Here is a 24,069-nt window from a genome sequence, read left to right as displayed (position 1 = left end):
TTGTTGTAATTTCCTTTTTATCAGCATCTCTCCCAATTATCTCTTCCCCCAACATGAAAGAGTGTGTTTCTCTCCTACTCACCCGACTAACATAAGGTTGTACATCAACAGATGCACTCTACAAGCTCATCAAACTACTCCATAACAATTGATAGTTGTCCATACTACAACGTACATCCTTCCCATCAAGCTCATCAAACTACTCCATAACAGCCTCCATCGCCCCACCCTTAGCATACGCAACAATGAGTGAAGTCCTAGATATAACATCTCTCACAGGCATTTCATCAAACACTTTGCGCGCACTTTCCATAACCCCACATTTCACATACAAATCAATCAAAGTATTCCCAGCCTGCAAAAAAAAAAAAAAACCCGACCCACCAATTCTCTTTAGCACAAAATTGTATTTCCTGCCGCAAAGTCGATTACTCCAAGATCAACCTTCTTCGACGACTTCTTATTACTCCCACCACCCCTGCATTCCCATCAATCGGTGTCGATTTCATGGCGGATTGTGAATCTAAATCTAACAAAAGTATTTGGCAGTAGAAGTATTTGGGTTTTTGTTATCTTAAGAGATTGATTCAGAAGAAACATCTTCAGACTCTAAAGTTCCGAACTTTGTCAACAATTAACGGTGGTGGAGGTTGTTGGTCTTTTTCCGGCGAACAAAAACGAAGAAGCAAAAGCCGTGTGAGGAGAGATACGGGCAGTGGTGGAGGTTGCTAGTTTTTTCCGGCGAGAAACAATTAAGCAGGCAGCCATGGAGGAAAGGTCGGTGAAGGAGGAATGCGTTGATCTGAGTAAGGATGGGTAGTGGAAGGAGTAAAGACAATAATAAGGGCATAATGGTAATCTTACACTAACGGCAAGTTAACGTCTGTTAAGTCTGAGGGCATTTAATGATATTGTATGGTTTGTGGAGGGTATTTTATGAATTGTTGAAACTTGATGGGCGTTTGGTGAATTACTGTAAAACTCGGGGGCATTTCATGAAATTTCCGTAAATAAAAAATCCTTCCCCCCCTCCCTAAAATAAAAAATAAAAATCCTATTGCTACTTCTCTCCGGTGCTCCCGGTTAGGGTTCTTCAGTTTAGGGTTGTTTCGGCTTTTTTTTAATCGGCAACATTTCCCAAGGACGCAAGTATGGGGCCAGCAATCGGGGCCAGAACTCCATTCTCATGGAACCAGTTAATTAGTATGACCGATCATTTTAGCGATCATAATTTGGTTGGAAAAACTAAGAATTTTGAAGTATTTAGAGGTGAAATTCCACAACTGGAAGGCAAAGAATCAGAGGTAGAACACGTTACAGTGAAAGTTTGGAATGATATTCTTAATGTCGAGGAGAAACATCAAAGATTGAAGGTTTATTTTTCTTCTTCGAACCTACCTTTTAAATTTTCATGCAATTCCACAATTTTGGGAAAATTCTGTTGTTCTTGAATTTTCGCTTCCATTTTTTCGGTAATCCCACTCGTTTTTATGATTATCATACATCAAATAAATGGCTTTTGTTTAACTTGGACATCAAATTAATGGGTTCTGTTTTGATTTAGTGTTACTAATTTGATATGATGTCTACCCCAGGTAGAGAGGACGTTGTTGGCTCATCCAAGCGTGATAAATTGTCCAAACATCGTCAAGTTAATGGGATATTGCTGTGAGGATGAGCATGTTGCTGCAGTTTATAGGCTTAACTCTGTGTCTACGCTAGAAGATATACTGGATGAAGGTAATTTATGGTTTATAGACAGCATCGTGGCGTCGTGTTAAGTGTTCACCTCTCTGGAACAGGCATGAGTGTATAACTTTCTTACTTGCTATCTTTATTCTTCATGTTGTAGCCTAACTTATGTACCTACGGTTATTTTTCGTGACAAGCATAGTAATTTCGCTGTACATGTTTGGGAACACTTGCCTCAGAATGTTGAACAATTGTAACAATAAATAAAATCCCAAGGATTCTGGCCAAGCAACAGAAGACACTATTTAGATCATGAAATCTATGGTAGTGTCCAGTAATTAGAGCATTCGGTTAGTCAGGTTGAGCATTTCTTGGTCGATCTGTTGAACTTTTCCTTAACTTTTTTGGTGTGGATAAGAGGAAATGGAGAGACAGGGAGGGAAGGGAGTGGGAGAGGAATGGGAGGGGAACAATTTCCCTTGTTTGGATAAGGGATTGTGGGAAACAAGGGGAAGGAGAGGGGAAATGGAGCCCCCCCCTCCCCTTTCTTTCCCTTTTATCTTGCTATCCAAACACACATGAGGTGCTATCCCTCCCTCTCCCTCTCCCTCCTCTTCCTTCCCCAACCTAACAAGGGAGCTTGTTTCCTTCCCCTTCCCTCCCTTTCTCTCCATTTATACTTATCCAAACAAAGTGAAAGTGTAAGTGAAATCCACGATTCCTTTCTGTTGCTTCATTTCTTAATCAACGGCTGTTACCTAATTTCCTCAACTTTTCCCCCTTTCTTTTGATAACTAGTATTCTTGTTCCCACAGATCATTTCCAGTGGCGTGACAGAATACTCACAGCACTTGGGCTTGCACGTCTTTTTGAGTTCTTTCTTTGTTCGGAGATGCGTCATCTGATCCATGCTGTGCAACCTCCTGCTATAATACTTGACCAGGTATCTTGGGATTTTTCATCATTCACGTATTACATTTGAACATTCTTCCTTTTGTGAGTATATTGATTTGGTGATATGCTTTTTTGGATATTAATTAAGTAGAAATGGTGGCCGACTTGCCTATTTACAGTTATATTCATGATCAGATTGTAAGCATTACTTAATGATGCAATTGTAAAGGGATATTTTATTTTTTTCCTTTACTGTTTAGTTTGTATATGACTATTTCTAGACATTGTGGTGTGTTATGGGGTTATGATTGCTTTGAATTGGGAGATTTTTTTATCGGGGGTGGGTTGGTGGGTAATTTGACCTTCACTGGGGGGGGGGGGGGATTGTTACGATGGTTAAGGGCAGGATAAAAGGGGAAACAGTCATGCATGTCCAAGTAACCTCTCACTTCAGCTCAACCCTCATTCCATTGTGATCAATGAACCTCTGCTTTCCACTACCATCGTGTCTATAGGATTCACTTTATTACGATAGTTCAAGATTTTTGGAAATATTATTAGATTGAATAAAAACCGCATCTTGTTATTTGGTATTGAAATAAGAGGTACTGAACATTTACATTGACTAAGATATGAATATAGTCTTATCTTTTATGTGAATTTAACTGTGTCGTTATGCCTACCTGTTTATAACAGCCGTTAATTTATTTTACTGTTTCGTCTAACATATATCTTATATTTTAACTTTAAATCTTGAAAAGGCCTATAACGGTTGTCTCAACGTGATTCAAATCATACATAACGTAACAACACTTAGTGACATATTTAAAGTACAATATAGAACGGCCATTAATGGACAATCTTGTTTAAATTCCGTAGTGTCCAGGATAGCTAACTTTTCTTTTTCCTTAAATTGGTGGTTGGAGCCTTGGAGGTGTGGTGAGAGTCTGGCACATGCCCTCAACTGGATTTTCTTGAAAGGAGTTTCTTCTATGTGCTTGAGAGTTGAGTATTTTTCTCATCATATTGAAGGAAATGTAATGAACTTTTATTGGACCTGGAAAGGTATATCTGAAAAGCCAAAGGCCTTTTCAATCTTTTTTGGAAGTTAGGAGACCCTGGAGTATGAAAGCTCTTCAGTACTGGTATGACCCTTAATATTTTGAGTTGTCGGGAAGGAAAGTGTTTGACATGACACAGGAACAATGTTACCTAATTCTCTAATCACCCCACGAACGGCGAACTGAAAAGGCGAATTATAACTCAAAAATGGTACGATGTTGGTCTACCTTAGCAACGTAAGTAGCGAACTGTGATCCCGTACCCAGTCTCATACTAGCGAATCAGGTAACACAAAACATAACCAAGAGGCTGTAAGCATATTATTACTATGTTATTTGGACTCGGGTACGCGTTCAAGTGTCTGAGTCGGCTAAATTTTGGAAAATTTTCATGATTTTAACCCCAAATAAAGTGCTGAAGTGTCTACACCCATGAGTCCATGACACCCTGAGGACCCGACAAGGTTTCATGAGGTAAAATGAAGAGTCCGAGTATTTCAGATTTATGAGGGGCTAAATCAATATGAGTGGAATTTGAAAGAGGGGGGAGGGTTGGAGAAGGGAACAATGAACTCACTGTTAGGCCAACTTTCTTCATCTTGGTGTACAACTGTAGCATGGTAAGGTTGATGCTATTCTTCTTTTTTAAATGTTGTGACATGTTGTTTTTTCATGCTCATACTGGTTTTTTATGTTGAATATTCTGTGCTCACTAGTAAGTGGTATAATTATGTGTTAAGTTTACTTCTGGAATATAAATTTGGCCCAGTACATGTTACTTCAATGCTTGATCCATTTCCTAAAATGATCACTTTTCTCTATCTACCTTTTCTCTAATGTTGGAGCCCACACCGCCACACCCCACCCACTATCTTTTTCTTCCAGGGCTCTCCTGGAATGGGTGTAATGCAAGGGGGGAATTAAGGAAGTAATAATTCTGACTTTTTTGTTTTAGTTTGGATTTGGGGTAATTAATTAGTTTGAGTAATTTATTCCCCTAAAATGGGGGTTAATTGTTACCCACCTCCCCCATAGGGTAATTATTTCCCTTGTAAAAATTATCTCCTAAGTCAAACTCTCCTCCTTTTCTCTCCTCTAATTCTGGTTTCCCTTAACCTCTAAACATCTCGGCGACTCCGTCCAACAACAGCAGTCGGCCGCCAAGAAAGCCCTCTGTTAGACAATCTTTTCCATGGACGGAGTGGGGCTTCAGGATCCTCGTCGGGAAATTTCAAAAACGCTAGATCTCGAATTGGAGCGATCAAATTAAGAGATAATTGATTGAAAATTTTGAGCTTTTGAACCTTTTCAAGAGGCGATGCTTCTGGAGGTGTCAATTTTAATTTCGTGGTGGTGGTTGTAGTCGATGGCGGTGAAGTTCTATTCTTGCTGTAGTTGTCGTTGAGGTTGGAGAAGAGAAAAAGAAGTTTGCCTTTTACCCCTAGAGTGTTGCCAAACCTTAGAAGATGAATTATTACTCCCTAAACTAACATCCTAGTAGTATCTAACCCATTGAAATTTACCCGCTTAATGAGTTATGGAATTACAGGCATGCCCCTAGGCTTGTTACGTTTATTTGGGGCTGTTTCTGAGATTTTGGAGGCCGGAGTCGTCGTGTCTAGAAGTTTGGGCGCACACTAATGGCATGTAATATTTTTTAATGCAAATGAGGAATACTTTTTTTTTTGTTTTTTAATATTTGGATAAGTAATCAAATAATTTATGGTATAAAATAATAGTTTGTAATATTGATGACATAAATTATAAGAATTTTTGTTACGTGCGAAGTAATCTACAAAATGCATAATATAGTCAAGTACTCCAAATTTCATTAATTTCTAAATATGTTCAAAATCAATACCTTGGTTTAAATCTTACTCCCTCTGTCCCAGATTACTCGTTACACTTATCTTTGCACAAAGTTTTAGGTGATAAGTGGTTGTTTGGTTATCAATTGTTATTTTATTGAAAAGGTAGATGTGATAGGAGTTAGTGGAGTATTTTTTTAATTGAATGAGAGGGTAGACCTGTCAAAAATTGACCCGACCTGTAAATTGACCCAACACGACCCGAAAAAAGCGGGTCTTGAACAAGATTTTCCAACCCAAAACCCGTTTTTATTCGAACCCGAACAACCCGGAATTTTCGGGTCCAAAACGGGTCGGGTTCGGTATGACCCGTCGGGTTTAGTGGTTAAGTGGATAGTTTTTATTTTTTTATTTTTAAAAAATCATAAAAAACCCTAAAACTAAAGTATCGACTCAGGAGCTGCCAAACGCTAAAACTCTTATCTCTCTTTCCTCTCAAGCTCTCATCCTCTCTTGCAGTGGCCGCATATCTCAAGCCGCATATCTCAAGCTGTAGTGATGGTTCCAGATCTGGGCCCGGTTGCCCGGGAGGGAGGAGGAGAGGTGGAGGTACTGGTGTTTGAAGATGAGGAAGGTGTCGGGGTTAGTGGGGGGTTAGTGGGGTCAGGGGTGGCGTCGAAGAGGACGTCATGAGTGGATTTGCGGGAGATGGTGAAGCCGAAGATGGTGGTGTTGATGAGAGAGAAAGTGAGGTCGGAGTTTGGGCAGGAGAGGAGGATTTTGCTGCGGTTGGTGGTGGGAGATGAGAGGAGGGTGCGGTAGAGGGAGGAGAAAGAATGGGGTGGTGGTGGTTGATGGCGGTGGAGGATATTATCGGAGATTGGGCCATTTGTACAAGCCATGAGATATGGTTAAGTTCGGGAATGAACTGTGTTGTCTGTGTATATTAGTTATACTTAAATTGATAACAAATGAATATAGGTTGTTTATAAATGTAAATAGATTTGCTGTTGTAGTGACGATATTATATTATTACCAATTTAAAATGCTTTTAATTTCATGCGCATCTAAATTATAATGTTAAAAAATGCACATCTAAAGTCATTATAAAAGTAACTAATAGAAATAATAATCTCTCAATGTTAAAAATTTAAAATGCTTTTAATTTCATGCACATCTAAATTCATTTTATGAGTAATTGGTAGTAATAACAATCATTCAACCCGTTGGGTCAATCCAAACCCGTAAAAAAGGCATATAATAGTAAAAAAAATGCGTAATCACAAAAGGCGTAATAAAAGCTCTCAACCCGTTGGGTCAACCCGAACCCGAAAAGTCTGGGTCTTGAACAAGCATTTGCCAACCCGAACTCGAAAGTGACCGTCCCGATAGAACCGGAACCCGAAGTTGACCATCATTGACCCGACCCGACTCGTTTGACAGGTCTAAAAGAGGGTGTGGAGACAAATAAAAATTAGTGGGAAGAGAGAGACAACATAATAAATGTGGGGTCATTCCTAATTTAGAATTGTAACAACTAATTTGGGACGAACGAAAAAGAAAAGCTTAACAAGTAATATGGGACGAAGGGAGTATATTATAACCTTGAAACTTTAGATAAGTAAAAAAAATATAAAAAATGGTACTCTCTCCGTGTTTTCCTGATTTCAGCGGTAGCAATAGAAACCTTAGTTTTAAAAAGCGTGAAGCTCACCGAATTGCAAAAGGGCCTTGTAGCCTAGGCCCAAAGTGAAAGTGCACGCTTTTCGTAGGCGAAGCGCACCTTAAGTGCCAAAAACCTTTAAAATCATTTCTAGGACATATTTTGTAATCAAAACAACATGATACTTATATTATACTCCCTCCGCCTCTAAAAGATTGCCCCATTGCAACATTTTGGGTCAAACTTTGAGAACTTTGACCACGAATTCGCATTATCCTATAATAAATAATATAGTCACGTTAGGTCTTGTTAGATTATTTTCAATGTATATTTTTGGAATATCAACTTTTTATAATATTTATGTGCGTATAATTATTGATATTTACATTTTAAGTCGTGTCTTGAAGACCGTGAAAAGTCAAATGAAGACAGAGGGTAAATGTATAAATAAACAAAGGGAAGCAAAATTATTACTTCATTACTAGACACCAAAAGGATTACCTCTAAGAGGCTAAAGTACTAACCAACGACTTAGAGTAAGTCATAAGCTCACAAAAGTCACAACCAACATAAAACAAACATAAAACAAGTAGAAAGACTAGAAAGGAAAAAGAAAAGCAAACGCGTTTCTTCAAGCTTCTTAGTTGCTCCCCTGAGCTCCTAAGCACATCCACATCATCATCATCGTCACCGTAAGCATCATACTCATCCTCATCATCTAGATAATCTCCATCTTCACCAATATCCTCTTCCATCTCATCATCATTGTCATCCGACATCACAACTGGACAAGAAAATTTAGGAGTGGAGGTAGTAGTCGTACCCTATCCTTTATTAACCCTAGATGAGGATGGCATGGACTCCCTAGCAACCCTTGTTGCTCCTCTAGTGCCATAGATTGGATCTTTGGCTCCGGCTGCTCTACTAACCGTAGTCCATGTCAAGTCATGGTTGTCAAACACAAGATCACATTCATCATCCGAAGAGTTCTTTTCATTCTCCCAAGTATCCACTCATTACTCATCAATCTCTCTTAAAAGCACAAGATCAATGGTGTCTTTTCTCTTATATAGGTGTTCCAAAGCTCGGTTAGCTTTCATATACACCCTGTCATTTAACAGACTTTGTGCCAACCGAGTCCTCTTTTTCTTTTTGGAGTGAAGTTGTTGAAAAACGCCCCATTTCTCTCACAACCCCTAGCACTATAAGTGAGGTTAAGAACCTTCATGGAAAAAAATTAAGGTTGGGAGTTGAAGATCCGTCATAAGTCCACCAATCCGCTATAAAAAATAAAAATTAAAAGTTAGTCATCAATTAATTTTCAACATAAAACAATTGCTTGTTCTTTCTTTGTCTCTTAGCTTTATACGGATGTATGAGACCGATTGCATTTTTAAATGAATCCAATTCCATAAGAATGTTGTCTTGAGTCTCAACATGTGGAACTAACCTTCCAATGCAATCATACAAACCCTTCATCACTTCTTCATATTCGACACTTTCAACATTGTCATACTGGATCTCGGGCTTTAGGTAATAATCGCTAGCATGCAAAGGTCGATGAAGTTGACAATCCCATCTTTTATCTATGAACTCAAAAGCTTGTTTGTATTTCTCCTCTTTCATTCCAAAACTCTTAGAAATAGCCTCCTTGGCCCTATCCATGGCTTAATAAATATATTCCTTAGGATGCTTTTTCTCTCCATGAACAATTCTAAGCACCTTAACTAGTGCACCGCTCAACTTAAGAGCGAGCATATAACACATTTCTCCAAAAATTGACTTGCAAAGAATATGTTGCTACTTTCTTTCCTCTCACATCCTTTGACCACTTAGAGGTATTTAACTCTTGAGAAGTAACCATCTTCCTCACTTATGAAATTGAGCAATAGCAATATAAGATGTGCAAATCTTGTAACCGTCGGCCTATGCAAATTCCTTTGATTTGTGAATTTCCTAATTATGGTTATACATATAACCATTCATGAAGATGCATTTCTTCAAAGCATTCTTGATCTTGGGAATTTTCCCGATATCTTCCAACAAGTCCAAATAACGCGTGGCGCAAGGAGTCCAACAAAGATGTTGTCTTTTAGCCTCCAACAATCTTCCTACAAATTTATAACAAAAGAAAAGACATTTAGTTTCAAATAAAAGCAAATAAAATGTAACACAAAAATAAAAAAGAACTATATTTCTTACCAACCTTAGCCTAATTGGATGCATTATCCGTCACCACTTGGATTACATTTTGTTCTCCAACTTCCTCTACCATGTCATCAAGCATATGAAACAACAAATCCGCATCTTTCACAATATCGACAACATCCATGGGTTTTATGAAGAAAGAGCCCTTTGGGGAGTTGACAAGAAAGTTCACTATATCTTTTGAGGCAAACGAATCACGCCATCCATCTAACATAATTGAACAACCTTTTTTTGCCCACTCTTTCTGGTGCTCTTCCTTTAGTTTATCAATCTCCTCTACTTCACTCTTAACGAGAGGAGCATGCTTGGTGGCTTAAATCCCATAACATATTGCGCAACGGAATCAAGCATGACTTTGAAGCTATCATAAGCAGCCGCATGAAACGTAATTCCCTCATAAAAAACCAATATGCAACATCTTTACAAGTCTTGTCTCTCAAATCTCAATTGCTTATTACGAGCACCAAAGATACCTTTTCTATCCTTTTTACCTTTCGAGACGTTTTCGGAAGGAGACGTGACAAACATATCCATGATACCCTTAACTTTTAGTTTTTTTATGAATTGGTTTACTACTTTTTAAGTTCATAATTTAACAATCTTGTTCTTCCTCATCATCATCATTCACATCCAATTGGTTAACTATTGGCATCATTTCACTTTCAATTTTAACTTGTGATTTCTTCATCATAAAGGATTTCACTTCCTCCGTTACATGCTCAAGACAACTAGGACCATTTAGTCACATATCCAAAACCTCCTACCAAATATTGCTTCATTCGTTGAGGCCCTCCTTTTGTTACTTTACCACAAAAGTTACAATGAAAATTTGTGTTATTAGTAGGTTCCGCCCTACCATATTATCTTGTCGGATTCGTAGTGTCCATTGATCTCATGGAAGGTGTACTTTGACCCCCTATCATTGGTAATCATCTCAATTAGTACAATAAATAATATAGTCCAATAAAACCTGAAGTTATTAAAATAAACACTACATAAATAAAAGAGGTAAATCTGAAAAATAAGGCAGCACTTGAAAAGGAAAGGCAAGGCAGAATTGCATAACTGAAGAAATAGGGCCAAACCGAGGGGTAAGGGAATACAGAGTAAAGAACAAAAAAAAAGAAATAAAACGTACATTTATATAAAATAAAGCAGCACTTTTTATTAAGAATAAAAAGCAGAAGTGTATCAAAAATATAAAGCAGCAGTTTTTTAATCTTTTCTTTGAGAAAAGAATTAAAAAAAAAGAAAAGAAAAGAGGTAGTATAAGTTTGACAAGTCAAAAAGAAAAGAAATAGAAAAAAAAGATGGGAAAAAGAAGATGAAGAAATAGAAAAAGAAAACATGAAAAAGAAGGGGGAAAAAGATAAATCGAAAAGAACACATACCTGAAGATTCCGGCAAGAAAACTTGCAGTGATGGCCTCGGGGGAGTGATGGCTGGAGGAGTGGAGGCGGGAGAAGACGTGCAGTGATGGACGGAGAAGACGGGAGCAAGAAACGATTAGGCTTCCCCAATATACCCAAAATAATGGGGATGATTTTATCTCTCTCCTAAAAGTATTGTTCTAACCAGGTACCCAAGGTAAAAACAACTAAAACTAATACGTGATACCCACGTGTTCTTTTTTAATTTTAAAAAAAACAAATTTTCAAAAAATGCACCAAGGACCTTTGAAACGAACGCTTCATGCTTTTCGCTTCCTGTCGCTCCTCGCTTTAAGCGTGAGAAATGATATAATATGAATAAAAGGTTTGACATAAATGGAATAAGTAAAAGTGAGTAGAACTTAGGAAAACACTTCAAAACGGAATGTGAGTAGAACTTAGGAAAATGGAGGGAGGATGAATTAAGGAAAATAAGAAATTATAATCAATTTTATGGGAGGGAAATTCCCATTGTTGGTACAAATATTTTTTCTCTATCTGTTAATATACTACTTAGAGCGTGTTTTGCGGTAGCGATTGGGGTAGCGGGTAGTGTTTGGACCAAGTCAAAAGGGTTAATATATTACCTAGGGCGTGTTTGGTGGTAGTGACTGGGGGTAGCGGGTAAGTGGGTAAAAATGAGGTGTTTGGAAAGTTAGAGGTTTGAGTAGCGTGGGAAGTAGTGGTTAGGTAGATTTTATTAAACGCCAAGATTATTAGCGTTCCATGATTCACAGTAGTGGTGTGGAGAGAGTTCCTGCTTTTGGTTTCTTTGTTCACTCAAAAAGTTTAGTTTATTTTCTAAATTTTTTGCTTTGCTGATATGCTTGGTAATATACTAATATTCTCTCTTTATTCATTTAAGAGATACACTTTCCTTATCCGGATGTATTTTATTAAGAGATACACTGTCTAATTTTGGCATGTCATGGTTCTTAGATTTTCCACTTCCAATTCTATTTTCTCTCCCTCTTGTGGTTCCCGCACTTACTCACATCCTCTTTTTACCACAATAAATAATTCACCCACTATCAATTTATTACAATAAATAATAACTCAATACTCACTTTCATCTTATTTTAATAAATTCAACTCACCCTCTCAAAATTACGTGCCGGGCAAAGTGTATCTCTTAAATAAATACGAAGGGAGTATTTGACTTTTTCTTATGGTTAGCATTTTCTTAAAAAGTTTGGCAGCCTGAAATGTGTTTTGCTATACTTTGTTGAAGGCATCGTGTTTGTTTTTTTCATTACATTGATTTTGTTTTGTTTTGTAAGCGTAATTATTGTGCTTAAAGTTATAATGGTAACATAAAGGTTGTGCTTATAATTGTAGCATAAACGTTACACTTAGTTAAATACTTCCTCCGTTCTTAGTTATATGACAATTGAGTTTTTGACACTATTCACTCAAGCTCATTTGACTTTCTTTTGTGATATATACACTTAAGAAAAAACATAGTCGTGTGAGGTCTTATTAGATTCGTCTTAATAAATATTATTTAAATATCAATTTTTTATAATTTTTCTTATCCATAATGGAAAATATTAACGTTTGAAATCGTGCATGGGAAAACGTGCCTAAATAATTGTGTCATTTAAAAAAGAACAGTGGAAATATTATTCATTTATCCAACTAACTATTATCATTAAAAATGCATCATATTTCTATCATTATTTCAAATTTTTACCAACCACTCCTGTGGTTTAATTTTTTTTTTTTTTTTTTGACAAAGGCTAACTAAACAAATTTACTGGAAATTAGAAAAGCAAATTAAATCTCGTGATGCTCCAGTTGCTCCCGCTACACCTTCAGAACGCTGCACCAAGAGAAAACCTTCCCTAGGGTCTTGATTTCTTCTAGGGTCCAACGAATCTGCATGTCCCGGGAATCCTCGTCCACAAGCATGCTGAGAATCAGTAAGAACTGTAACATTCTCCATACTTGCGTGTCGAGCCCATTTCATACCTTAGAGGCAGGCCAAAGCTTCAACTTGTAAAGGAGTGTCAGTGGTTCCTGAGTAAGCCCCACCCATTACTAAACTGTCAGTCCTTAGACTATTGTGCATTGTGGTTGTTCTTATTCCAAGAACCATCCACCTGAATCTTCGCAGTTGAACCCTCGATGCCAGTAGGGTTAAAAATAGCTCTGGATAAAAATAGCTCTGGAAAACCTGGTGGAATGTGTGGCTGAATTTCCAGTGGATGAATTTCTAGTGGATGAAGAAACTGCAGTGAAGTACGTTGGTTGGTAAAAAAAACCTCATGCTTGTCCAGACCATCCTTGAGCAAAGCAAACACGGAAGCCATTGTGGTTAACTCATTTTTGAAAACTCGGTTGTTTCTAGACTACCAAAGAGCCCATAAAGTACTAATGAAATAGATATTCATGGCACCGTTTTTCCCATCCTGGCGTTGAAAAAGCCGGATATAGAACAGAAACCAATCCGTGAAGGTAATAGTTTCATTGATTTCTGAATGGGTTGCAAGTAATCCATTCCTCCAAACCAGATGCTCTATCGTGCGAAATCGAAAAATGTGCCGAATATTCTCCTCTCCATTTGCAGTCAACCTTTATATGGATTCTTCTAGTATGTAGGTTGCATTTCGCCTCAATTCCATTATGGAGAAGTTTCCTGAGAAATAACTTCTATTTTGGTGGAATCTTAAGAGACCAGATATTCTTATAGAAATCCGAAGGAGCTCTATTGTAGCTGACGGTCAAATCTTCCTTTGCTAACATCGCATAAGAAGACTTAACAATAAACTTACCGGACTACATGAAATCTTCACGATCCAGAGAAGGAAGTTCCATACCCACAATTCGACGAGCGTCTTCAAACTCGAAACTGGCTTTGACCCTGACTTGATTCCAACCACCTCCTGAAGGTAAAATAAAATGGCTAACCTTCCAGTTCCCGGCATTTCGGAGACAAACTTCTGAATTAAACACCGGAACCTTCCCTAGAACCCATCTATCTTTCCTTGCCACAATCCGACAACCATTACCAATTTCCAGTCACACCCTGTAAGGAGTAGAGTAATTAAGTAGAGTAAATTACTGGCCTATAAAGTCCTCGCATACCAGAAGGTGCATGTATATTATTTCTAGTTTGTAGAAAAGTATATAAAACAAATAATTTAGGTGTTTAATACTCCCTCTGTCCCTTAATACACGACTGTTTTGACTTTTTGCACTATTCACATAATTCACTTTGACCATATTTTATTTCTTGTATATGAAACAAATATTCGTATATAATATATTGTTGGCTTCATCTTAATATATATTTTCAAAATATTATTATTTTTATAAGTTTTTATAATATGTAGTTAAAGAAATTGGTGGTCAAAGTTGTGCATTGGCAAGCGTGTCCGGTCAAAACAGGTCGAGTATTAAGGGACAGAGGGAGTATGCATTTATGATATACTTTTGACATTATTTAACTTTATATTTTATTAGGTAAGTCATATATTTGACATTATTTAATTTTATGTTTTATTAGGCAAGATTTTATTTGATTGACAGATCAAAAGGTTATCTAGTACCAGATCCAATGATAAGGTATCACAAGTCACAATTGAATACGTGCCTTCAAAAGATATGTGGATATATTTTATACCTTTTTTAATTATTTTATTATTGTTATTAAAATATTGCATTGAATACGATTATTAATTATCAAATGTTAATTAGTGTTTGATTTAAATTATTAATCTTTATTGTATATAACAATTTCAACCGTTAGTTTTGCCAATCACTTATACTATGAACCGCTACTTTGACCAGCTACCCGCTATTCTTGGCAGCTATCCGCTACTCAACCGGTACCCGCTACCGCTAATTTTGACGAACATGGCCTTAATTACAAAAAAAATATAAGCATAAAAGAGATTTGGATGAGATTCGAATTCCCGACTTGGTTAATGTATTTTAGAGCACAGCATCATAGCTGATGTTATTTCGTACAACATTAATTATAAATATACCATACTGGTCCGGAAGTTCAAAAAATCTGGGCTTCAACTTCTGTGGGCACAAGGTGGTTGCCCTGGCCTAGATACGAGGCTGCTTTTAATTTAAAAGTGTTCCAAACCTTACTGGGAAAACAAATAGAGACTAAGGGAGTAGTGGCTTACTTAGCTATTATTATATGTTCTTTATTTGTAAGGCTATGTGGTGATGCAAAATAACTTGTTTGTTGTCTAGTTCCAGATATAAGATATTTTTCTTTATACTATTTTATGATTGTTTATTGTTGATTTTAGGAAACAACACCAGTTCTGTATGACTTTGGATTGTTGAATGATGAAATTGTCCAACTTGGAGAAGGGGCTGATGATGTGTTGACGGGATGTGCGCTCTCATCTTGTGAAGGTAACATGTTGTATAGTTTTTGAATTTAGTTATTCTAGCGCTGGTTTTTCATTTCAATATTCACTTTATTTTGGTTCTTAATTAGAAGCAAATGACTGTAATTACCTTATTCTTATGGCTAGATTTTGGGACACTGAGGACAGGACCAAGGGGTGAAGGTTTGTTGGTTTAGTTCTCACCTGACATACTCATGTCATTCTCATGTTTGATATCGGATCTCGGTAGAAGTGCATGCTTGCGTAATTATTTATTACTAAGTTTTGATATTTTTCGGAAAATTTTCCTTATGAAGAAAGCATGCCACTTGTTGAATAATTTGTTGATCCTACTAACATAGCTAGTTAGCTGATATGGGTATGGATGGACAAATGAAAACTAAATGGAAGTTGATTTGATGGAAATAAGGCCCTATTTGGTTCAAGTCGCTCAACTTATTTTAATCAAAATAAGTTCAAAAATAAGCTAAGATAAGTTCAAACAAGTTAAAGTTTGTAATACAAAATAAGTTTTTTATTTCATACAATTCCCGACAAAATAAGTTAAGATAAGTTCAGTTAAAATAAGTTCAAACAAAGCCTAAATGGATATGGGTATGGCTTTACTGTTATATTCATTTCATTTCATTCTTATTATACCCTTCTGTTTGTGTTATGTATGTTTCTTTCCAACTCAATTAAAAGTAAATAGTTGGATTTGTTTGTTTTATGTATTCTCGTGAACACTGAACATCTTATCGTCAATGGTGCCTACAAAGTCTAATGTTTGGTAATTTAGTTATTGCATTAGAAACCTAAAAATATGTTCTTCAGATTTAAAAGTATTTGAACCCCAAATTGTCATACTTTCCTAAACAAAGCTTGAAACACACACCTCTCTCCTCTTAAAGGCATAAAAGCTGAACTATATTATAAGGAACATTTTTTCATGTACTCACGGGTTTCTCTATTGTAGTAATACGGAGTGTTCTTTAAGAACTTCTTTGGGTCAAAAGTTGTAAAATAGAGAAACACTTGTGTACATGAAAAGTTGAAAGGGTTTCCTTATTGTGGTAGCACAGAGAAAGAAGGCTGGACACTAACCTTATTAGTGAAGTGAAAGTTGGTTCCCTTAGCTATTTGGTGTTGACCATGAAAAGGCAGTAAGAGATAGACCTTTGATTAACTTGTAGGCTTGAAACTTTCGGAGTTATCATTTTTTTATACTTCTTTTGGTACATCGTTTGAATTACCTTGACTTTGTAGATAAGATCGGGAGTTATTCTTTAGCTTGAGCGTGTTGGCCTAGTGCCCTTATGCTTTGGTTTTTTTAACCAAAGGGTCTGTCGTTTTTGTCCCTAGCCTTTCTTCGTTAACTAGGTGACACCATTATGGTGTCTTCTTAATACTTTTTTGTATAAACACCATTATGATGACTCCATTGACTTGCGATCAAGGTTTTGAATCCTTTTCAGAATATGTTGACTCTTGCTCTTCTATTCTCTGATTATTCTCTTTTCTCACCACAATTCTGTAAAGAACTCACACACACACACACAGAAATATAGGAAAGAAGAAGCTTTTGATTAGCACCAAACAGTATGGATACAAATAGGCAGTAGCTTGAGGCTACAAATCTCCAAGAGTGTGACTTTAGGTCACAAGTCTCACAATTCACTACCCATTTCCTCCCTTTCTTTTTCTTCCTCTAATTCATAAAATACTAACATTCTCTGCCGACTGCTCTTCTGTCCTAGCTGTTTGCTGTTGTGGCTTTTGTGTTGCTATTGCTGTTGGGCTGCTCTTCTTGGGCCTCATTAGTTGGGTTCATTACAACTTTTTGCTATATCTTTTATGTTTTATCAGTATTTATCTGATGGTGTTCAAAGCAGTACTTTATTGACAGAATGACAGGTATGCCTGTTTGTGAAGTAGTGTTTGCTATTGGAGAATGTGTGTGCCCATGAATTAGGTTCTGTTGTATGGGACGAGCGCATCAATGATAGATAGATTCATTATTAGGCAATATAGAGTGGTGCGTTATATATGCTTTTCGAAGTTTCTCTTTTATTAATGTGGTTAGACTTTCCTTTTTTGTCTCACATATTATGATTCTTCATTCTGGTACTATTCCATATTTTTAAAGTTGGTAATATACATTCTTGATTGATGGTCAAACAGATGGTACCTTGTCATTTGCTATATTGCTAATGAGACTCATTCAAAGAGATTATGAAATTGAAGATCCAAAGAAAAAACCAATTAAAGTTACACAAACTCCCTACTCTCATCGATCAACAAAGGCATACAGGGGGCAGCAATATCAGAGATTTTACTGTCAACATGATTATTTCCGCATCAACTGGCTGGTATCTGCTTGTCTTGACAGTGAGAAGAAGCTCAAAATGAGTGAAGCTGTCCAAAAGTTGGAAAGCTTGCTACTCTTTTCCCTTCCAGTCGGGAAAAAATGCGAAAATGTGTTTGTTAATGGATGTAAGTTGGTATACTTTTCGTATGATGACCTCTGCGACTTAACAGACGGTTTTAGTAGAGAAAATTTGTTTGCAAAAGTGCAATTGGGAGAGGCATATAGGGGAAAGATTCAGCAAGGTTGGAGAGGAATGGAAGCTCAAGATGTCATAGTCAAGATGTGGGGGAATTTCAGACGTCGATATACTACGATGGATGATGTGTTGGATGATATTTGCAGACTGAGGGTATACTACTGAAGCTTGTATTTTATTCATCTTATTGAATTCTTGCCTCAGGTTGCTTATCATCTGTGGATCTTACAGGATGAGGTTTTTCTGTTGACAAATCAATGGATGATCGATCACAAAAATACAGTGAAGTTACTGGGATACTGCTTTGATGAAAAGATTGTGGGAGCTGTGTACCTCTTGAAACCAATTGATACATTAAAAAACCTTTTTGATACTGGTAAGGCTGTGTTCTCTTATTTTGGTTTGTTATCTTTGCTCGTGGCTTTGCTAACCTACTATACACATACCTATGAAGATTCCCCACTTCAAAAAATGGCAAGAAAATAGATGTGTACAATGCCTGGAACGTAATGTATTTCCCTCGTCGATAGCTTATTATTCTCACTTCATACGAGGAAATATTGCCACAGTTATTGCTATCTTTTGCTCTCTTTATTTTATTTTTTATTGGTGTCTTCATTAATGTGAAGGTTTTGATATTAGAATTTATTATTCCTGAATAGGGGATATGTTATGCTTAAGTAGTATTATACAGTTAAGTCAATGAGTACATATTTGCGAATGGACAGTAACAGCTTAGCTGTTCTACACAGAAGATGAATTTGGTTAATTGGAATAATCACAATCATTGGCTCTTAGACCTTGTTGGCATGTTGTTCTGAAGGAGGTGAGGTTTGCTAGAGGGGGTTGGGGAGGAAGTAGGGAAGAGCGCTAGACCGTGAAAAAGGATAGAGAATGGGCATGGTGGGGCCATTGGGATTTTATAGTGGGTGGCTTATATGACTTGCTTGTACAACTTTGTTTCTTTAGGGAGGAGGGGGTGGGGTAGGGTAGGGAGAAGAGGGCTCTTTTTCCTTTTTTCGGGGTTGTGATGGTGGGAGGCTGGAGGTGTGGCACTGTTTTATTGTCATCATCGTAGTCATGCGCTTGTTCAATTTTTTTTGTTTCATTTTGAAAATTGAAATCCTTTATTTCTGATTTTTATTGTTTTTTTAATAATATATCTAATGGATGACCAAATCTGAAATGTTTACTCGTGGAGAACTCTTGCATTGAGTGGACCTGTGTCAACTAATTAACATAACAAGGGAACAAGAATGATTAAGAGTTTAGATGCGTGTTAATTCTCCGAAAAATATCCTTCACCATTCTAGTATATCTTAAAGCATTCAGAGAATCTCTTTAGTCAATTAAATCTTGGATGAGGTCTGAGGAGAATCGTTGGCTTATTTCTTATTACTGGCCGGCATTCAAATACGCTTTTACAGTGGCTTATTGGTATATGAAATGGGGGATAAATTTGTATTTTAGTTATATGCATGAGTAATCAGACCAAATAAATTTAAATTTATCATGATAAAACTTATTAGAGTACCTGTGTCAGATCCTTTGACCACTATCACTTTCTATTAATATTTTTGTCCATGTGAATGTAATGCAGTCTCGAAGAATAGTTGAGCATAATGTACAATGTCTGTGGTAAAATATGGGAGAGCATCTGCATGCCATTTTTAGGGTTTTACAATCTTTGACATCATTGGAACCTGAAGTGAAATGAACGCTAGCACAATACAACATGAGAGTGCAGAACCCAAAACGTGTACTGGTTGGTCGTTTGTTCACTTTTTTGTATGGTTGTTATCTTATTTATTTATGTAACTTCTTGGTACAATTTACAATATTAAATGAGCGGAATCTGTTATTTTGCCTCATCTTTTTCAGGATATTGTTATACATGTAATTTTGCTTGCTGATGCAGCTCTTTATGTTGGAGTCCCTTTAAAGATGCTCTGTGTTTGCTATTGTGCCTGATGTATAAGTACTTTTTCCTTTTGAGCCTGCTATTCAGTAGCTGATATAATGGCTTTATTTGACTATCCTTGTTATCATGAGTTTTTGGCCTAATAGCATACCTCTGCAGATGAAATCAACATTCTGTTTCTGGCATCGATTCCTTTAAGTCTGGTCAGTCACCGTCAATATTTTCTTAACTCAGTGATTCACAACCGTCCTAAGAACTTTTATTATGCATTTCGTCTTATTTTCTCCTTTGCTTATTTCTTCTATTTTTTTTAGGGGGGGGGGGGGGGGGGGGGGGGGGTGTGGGGTGTGTTAGATGTTGCAGGTTTTGATTTTGGTATCTTACATATGTTGTGTAATCATTGTTAACCCTAGGTGATTCTTGCGATATTTGTCTTGTTGCTTTGCTGCTGGATACTTATCCTGTATCTCTTGTCCTCTTCAGATAAGCTTGAGTGGAAAGATAGAATAAAGGTTGCACTGGAAATAGCTCGTCTTCTTGAGTTTTTGCATGGCAAGGAACCACAGTGTGTAGTCAGTAACTTGTCCCCGGCTCATATAGCAATTGATCAGGTCAGTTTTTATATTTTTGACTCCTCCCACATGGCATTTCACAGCTCTGATGTTCCATTGCATTTTTACTGTTCATTTTAATTAAATTCTATTACACCTTTTTACCAAGGAAATTACACATTTTTTTGTTGATTCCTAGGAGTGGAAGCCAGTTCTTTATGATTTTTCAATGATAAAGGGCCCAGTTTTCCCCGCAAACAGGGTTGTGAGCAATGTGAAGTTATCTGGTGTACCTCGCTACACTGACCCATTTTATATTATTACTGGTATGTTTATCTGGTGTGTCGTATGTGTATTCGTATTTTATTTATTGGCCTGAATGCTTCTTACATAAAGGATAGATGTACTAACCTGAGACCTGCTCAATGTTTAGATTTATGAGAGTACCTTAAGTAATATTACACTTACATTTCTTAAAACGAGGGAGAAAATTTCAGTAGTAGGGATTTCTCTTTCATTCTGTACCCCATCTTTTATTTCAGTATTTCTTATTTAAGTACATCAGTAGTAGCTTCTTAAAAAGGTACATCAGTAGTAAAAATGCGTCCTATTAGTTGGTAAAAGTTATTCACACGTCAAAATAAGAAGAAGGGATGGACATATGATCTCAATCCCTGCTTCAAGATCAGAGGCAGTTTTGAAGGAAGAAAGTTCGCTTGCGGGTAAGCAATGGAGTTTCTGTGGAGTTAACTACAGTTGTGGAGCACATCCACTAGGGGTGTGGGCGTGTGGCAAGTTGTATAATGGCAGAGATCGTATTGCCGTGGTCAATTTGTGGAGATGCAGATGCTCGGTAGTGCTGTCTGGTTTGTCGGTGAGGACATTTGGGTAGCAGGATGCTATGAGTTAACATAGCTTTGTACAGAATTAATAGATATAATGAGAAGATTAAGAGAAGAAGATCACGTTCGAGTGATAACAGTGGATAGTTACAAGTATTCAAGAGGCTTGTTCTCTTCCAAAATGTAAAACAAACTACTCCCTCCGTATTTATTTAAGAGATACACTTGGCCGGGTACGGGTATTAAGAAAAAGAATTAAATGAAATAAATTAATAAAACAAGTGGGGGTGAGTAGATATTTTAATAAGAAAAATAAGTGGGGACCATGTCATTGTAGGGAGTGGGGGTAGAGGTGGGGTGTAAATAGATTATTTAATTAGATGGTAGGGTTGATAAGTTACTAAAAATGGCAAGTGTATCTCTTAAATAAATACGGCCGGAAAAGGCAAGTGTATCTCTTAAATAAATACAGAGGGAGTAACAATTAACTCCCAATAATATTGAACATGATTTCCCTCTCCCTAATCTTCTCTATTTATAGGTTCTTCCCTGACTACTCTAACTTATTCCCCAAGATTCCAATAACTAACTTATAACTGACTTGTAAGAAGAGTGTGTCATTGATGGCAAAGAGTGTTTTTTTACAACTTCATTAGTCCACCAATCTCCAAAGAAAGACCATCTGAGCGGGTTCAGAGCATGTTTATCAAACACCAAGGGTTTGGACTTCAACCCAATAAAATAAAATATTTTATATTTTCTCTCCCAAACACCAAACAACTGTTACCTGATTCGCTAGTAAGAGATTGGGTACGGGTTCGCAATTCGCTTCCTAATTTTCAAAATTAGACCAAAATTGCACCATTTTCATTTTATAATTCGCTTTTTTGGTTCGCAGTTCGTGGGGTAATTAGGGAATTAGGTAACACTGCACCAAACCCAACAATATTTAACAACATCTCTAAAATATTTATCAACATTTATCAAACACCATCTCTAAAATGACACTTTGCAATTAAAACACCATCTATAAAATGTCACTTTGCATTTAAAACAAAATACAAAATATTGTTTGGTCCCCTCATATGCCACATGTCAAGTCTTCCATGTATGAAATTGGTTTTCCATTTGGTGTTCATGAACACCAATTCTCAAATGGTTTCACTCTCTCTCTTGCTTTCTCTCTTATCTCTCTAACTATTTTATTGTATTTTATTCAATTCTCTCTTGAACGCCAAAAATTGGTGTTTGATAAACATGCTCTCAGACCATATTAAATGTTTCTCTCGCTCTCCATGGGCCATGACTGCAATCTTTGTTTCATTGTCTTTTCTGACGTGGGCTTGTGGGTTTCATTGATGAGATGCTAGGCTGCTTTGATTAGGTGACAGAGGGCGGTATTATTATAATTTTTGGATGGTATGGAAGATAAGAGTAATAGAGGAGATGGGAACGGAGACAAAAATACTTGGTGGAAGAAGAATACAGAGCAGAAGACTGCATTTTCCTAACCCGAAACAAACGTAGATAGGAATCTGAACATAGTTTTTTAGTATTCTAAAAGCTGGAAATCTGGAATTAAGTTCGCACGTTGTTTATTCTTCCTAAAATTCTGAACTCTTGATTTCCGTCTGGTAAAGTGGTCTGTAGTTGGAGGTGTTTTTCGAGTTGTCTATGTCTGGCCAGTTACAAAAGTGACCTGTTTTATTATTTTGCTGTAAATTTACTTACTAAACGTAGTAAATATATTATTATACGTGCTGTACTTGTATGAGAACCCCTTTAATGATTCCATTTGAATCTCGTAAAATGGCCCATGGCTACTTTGTACAGTTAGAATACAAGTTTACAGCCCCAAAGTGGTCTCCGGAAATTTGGAACATGAATAAATAGTTGTTAAGAGACCAATGAAGGAAGCTGTGCTTACCTGAACCCTGATTAAGGAAGGAAAGTAAAGAAAGAGGTTTCAGAATGGACAGATTTTTACCAAAGATGCTGAACTCCAAAGCTGTTGAAATGACAATAGGTTTTCATGCTAGCACATATTGAAGTTGTGTGTATAGTATAATGTGCTGATGTTTCTGTAGTATCTGCATTTCATCATTGTGGCATTTACTCTCTGCAGACTTGGTTATCACAGTGTTATGTGACCTAATGAAGTCTTTAGTCAAATTGATCTCATTGGTTGCGATTTGGTGTTAGCTTTATTATTGATGGAAATTTCTGAATCATTGCAGCTTGTGTTCAGGTCCCTCATTCAGATATCTATGCTTTTGGTCTGCTGCTTATGTCGCTAATATGCAAATGTGATATGGCTCAAACAATTTGGGAGTTGAGGTCCAAAGATAGAGACTTCAAGATAAAATTTCCACATGCTCATGAAAGCTTTCTGAAACATTCGTCCTTTGACCAAAATGATGGCCACAAACTGTCTGTGCTGGCTGTTGAATGTCTTGGACAAGATTGTATAAAAACTCGCCCTAAAGCAACTGCTGTCGTCGAGAAGTTATTGAGTCTGTCTGTTATTTCTGGTTCTCACAAGTCTACTACTGTTGATGTTGAGGCCAAGATAATCAAGCCAGATGTCAATAATAAGAAGAGATCATGGAGGAAAATGTTTTCGGCTTTTAAAAGGTCCTCTTTGGCTGCATCTGATAAGAAGAAGATGACGGGGGCAAAGATTGAGCAAGATGAAAGGCGTTGTGTGTCCTGGAATGAAATTCTAATGAATTTTGAGATGCTAGAGATGCTAGAAATTCCATATCCAAAATTTGAATCTGGTGTCGATCAGGAGTTGAGCAGTTTGGAAAGATGCGTTGTTGTAAGAAACTAAGAACTACGGAGCAAAGGAGAAAAATGAGCCCGACATTCCAATTTGTAAATAGAGCGATTTTCTTCAATATTGCTTAAAGATTCAATAATTCCAAAATACGTTACTTTCTAACTTAATTCCCACCATACTGTCCACGTCAGCATGGAAGGAAAAAAGTTTTTTTTTTTCGATTCAGAACAGAACCGCCATTTGAAATGGCGGTTTTATTTTAGAGAAAACCGCCATCTCAAGCGGTTCAAAGGGGTAA

At 36.9% G+C, this 24,069-nt stretch overlaps 1 protein-coding gene across 4 annotated transcripts; it reads left to right on the top strand.

Annotated features, from left to right (window-relative positions):
- Positions 1 to 1,035: 1,035 nt before the first annotated feature.
- Positions 1,036 to 23,938, top strand: LOC110794073 (probable serine/threonine-protein kinase PBL16). Of its 4 annotated transcripts, none has more exons than XM_056827819.1 (10): positions 1,036 to 1,373; positions 1,596 to 1,740; positions 2,508 to 2,635; positions 15,028 to 15,136; positions 15,259 to 15,294; positions 17,293 to 17,828; positions 17,907 to 18,051; positions 20,080 to 20,207; positions 20,347 to 20,473; positions 23,238 to 23,435. In XM_056827819.1, the coding sequence occupies exons 1-10, from the start codon at positions 1,152 to 1,154 to the stop codon at positions 23,297 to 23,299; spliced, it is 1,638 nt and encodes a 545-aa protein (XP_056683797.1). In that variant the 5' UTR covers positions 1,036 to 1,151; the 3' UTR covers positions 23,300 to 23,435. The 4 variants fall into 4 exon arrangements, with proteins under 4 accessions (XP_056683797.1, XP_056683798.1, XP_056683795.1 ...); XM_056827817.1 differs by having other exon boundaries at positions 1,038 to 1,373; positions 23,227 to 23,938; XM_056827820.1 differs by lacking the exon at positions 15,259 to 15,294 and having other exon boundaries at positions 1,037 to 1,373; positions 23,238 to 23,938.
- Positions 23,939 to 24,069: the final 131 nt, after the last annotated feature.

The sequence above is a fragment of the Spinacia oleracea genome, chromosome 4 (genome assembly GCF_020520425.1).
Source record: "Spinacia oleracea cultivar Varoflay chromosome 4, BTI_SOV_V1, whole genome shotgun sequence".
Lineage (NCBI taxonomy): Eukaryota > Viridiplantae > Streptophyta > Magnoliopsida > Caryophyllales > Amaranthaceae > Spinacia > Spinacia oleracea.
This window is presented reverse-complemented; position numbering and strand designations above follow the sequence as displayed.